Source organism: Conger conger, chromosome 5, assembly GCF_963514075.1.
Source record: "Conger conger chromosome 5, fConCon1.1, whole genome shotgun sequence".
Lineage (NCBI taxonomy): Eukaryota > Metazoa > Chordata > Actinopteri > Anguilliformes > Congridae > Conger > Conger conger.
The window spans coordinates 66,716,964-66,719,463 of NC_083764.1; the positions used below are offsets into that span (position 1 = coordinate 66,716,964).

Genomic DNA, 2,500 nt, shown 5'->3' on the forward strand with positions numbered 1-2,500 from the left:
TATTTAGTACAGTAGTGCTGTAGTGTGTGTTAATGAGGTGTGTTTAGTACAGTAGTGTATATACAAGTGTATTGTTCCTCCTCTTCCATGATTACGAGTCATTTTCCTGTTGCTCTCTGTGTGGCGTGTAGTTTAAATGTGAGGCTATGACCTCTGACCTTTGCTGAAAGTGCTTCCTTGACCGTGGCGCCTCCACGCCCTTTGAGTACATGATCCTGGCCACCATCATCGCCAACTGTGTGGTTCTGGCCTTGGAGCAGCACCTTCCCGGAGAGGACAAGACCCCCATGGCCAAGCGACTGGTGAGCACAGACACCTTCATTCCTCTCGCGAAGAGTTCTATTATCACTGCTGTGAATGATTATTGGTCATTGTTTTTTTTATTTTTTGTTTTTTTTTGCGGTTGGAATCTGTGTGTCTTGGTAATGTGCTTTGTGAGTAATTGTAAAAAATGTTTTTAATGTAAAATACATTTTACTCTGCCCACACCTTCACTCTGCCCACACCTTCTCTCTGCCCACACCTTCACTCCGCCCACACCTTCACTCCGCCCACACCTTCACTCCGCCCACACCTTTATGCCGCCCACACCAAGAAGTTTTACTCCAACACGATGCTCCACTCCCACACACGTGTTCTGATTGCATTGCATTCTGGGTATCTCCAAGAGCGGGGGCTGCCCAATCACGTGCCACGGAAGGCTGAGATTATGCTCGTTTTTAATGTCTGCAACTACACACCCCACACTACACACTAAAATTGTGTTAATTAGCTGACGCTCTTATCCAAAAGACTTACAGTTGATTAGACTAAGCTTGGGACATTCCCCCTGGAATAATGTGGGGTTAAGAGCCTTGCCACACTGGGATTAAACCGCTGACCTTCTGGGTCTCAGTCATGTACCTGAGGCACTGGGCTACAAGCTGCCTTTTTTTACACAGGTTCAGCCTGACCCAGTGTAACAGCACTCCCGGCCTGACCCAGTGTAACAGCCCTCACGGCCTGACCCAGTGTAACAGCCACTCCCGGCCTGACCCAGTGTAACAGCCCTCACGGCCTGACCCAGTGTAACAGCACTCACGGTCTGACCCAGTGTAACAGCCCTCCCGGCCTGACCCAGTGTAACAGCCCTCCCGGCCTGACCCAGTGTAACAGCACTCCCGGCCTGACCCAGTGTAACAGCCCTCCCGGCCTGACCCAGTGTAACAGCCCTCCCGGCCTGACCCAGTGTAACAGCACTCCCGGCCTGACCCAGTGTAACAGCCCTCCCGGCCTGACCCAGTGTAACAGCACTCCCGGCCTGACCCAGTGTAACAGCACTCACGGCCTGACCCAGTGTAACAGCACTCCCGGCCTGACCCAGTGTAACAGCACTCCCGGCCTGACCCAGTGTAACAGCACTCCCGGCCTGACCCAGTGTAACAGCACTCACGGCCTGACCCAGTGTAACAGCACTCCCGGCCTGACCCAGTGTAACAGCACTCACGGCCTGACCCAGTGTAACAGCCCTCCCGGCCTGACCCAGTGTAACAGCCCTCCCGGCCTGACCCAGTGTAACAGCACTCCCGGCCTGACCCAGTGTAACAGCCCTCACGGCCTGACCCAGTGTAACAGCAGGAGCTTGTGGTCTGGAGCCGGGTCTTAAAGGAACACAGGAGCGGCTGTGTCCGTTTGTGGCTACATTAATGCAATAGGTGCTGCAGTAAAGCATCTCTTGGCTACATTCTATCTTGGGCCCTGTTTAAGTTCTGCTCGGGCAGACCCAGGCGGACTCTGTGAGAGGTTCCGGTTAAAGACGGAGAGAGTGGCCTGGCTGGGCCCGGTGGCCTGGTGCTCAGCAGGGCGGGCTGAGGGTCTGATGGCCCCGCTGTGTCTGCCCCGCGGTGGCCTGGTGCTCAGCAGGGCGGGTTGAGGGTCTGATGGACCCGCTGTGTCTGCCCCGCGGTGGCCTGGTGCTCAGCAGGGCGGGCTGAGGGTCTGATGGCCCCGCTGTGTCTGCCCCGCAGGAGAAGACGGAGCCCTACTTCATCGGGATCTTCTGCTTCGAGGCCGGGATTAAGCTGGTGGCGCTGGGCTTCGTGTTCCACAAGGGCTCGTACCTGCGCAACGGCTGGAACGTGATGGACTTCATCGTGGTGCTCAGCGGGTGAGCGCCCGCACTCTGTTACCATGGTTTCCGCTGCTCGTCTGCTCCAAAGGAAAACAAACAACAACAACAAAACCTTTTTTTTGTTAATGCCATACATATTAATGCCAGACTAAATGAATATGCTTTGGGATAAGAAGCTTTTTAATGGAAATGTGTGTTTTAGCATCGGTGTGGGTGATGTTGGCTGTCCTCTCTCTTCTCTCTCTCCCCCATCACTCTTTCTCCCTCCCCTTCTCTCTCTCTCCCTCCCCTCTCTCCCTCTCTCTCTCCCTCTCTCCTCCCTCCCCCCTCTCTCCCTCTCTCCTCCCTCCCCCCTCTCTCCCTCTCTCTCCCTCCCCCTCTCCCACTCTC

At 55.1% G+C, this 2,500-nt stretch overlaps 1 protein-coding gene across 1 annotated transcript in view; it reads left to right on the forward strand.

Moving 5' to 3' along the window:
• The window catches only part of LOC133129003 (voltage-dependent R-type calcium channel subunit alpha-1E-like), an 89,831-nt gene that overhangs the window by 13,833 nt on the left and 73,498 nt on the right, over positions 1 to 2,500 (forward strand). Inside the window, exons 2-3 of the mRNA XM_061242807.1 lie at positions 197 to 302; positions 2,007 to 2,146. Coding sequence (XP_061098791.1) covers positions 197 to 302; positions 2,007 to 2,146 — 246 coding nt within the window. The remainder of the gene's footprint in view (positions 1 to 196; positions 303 to 2,006; positions 2,147 to 2,500) is intronic.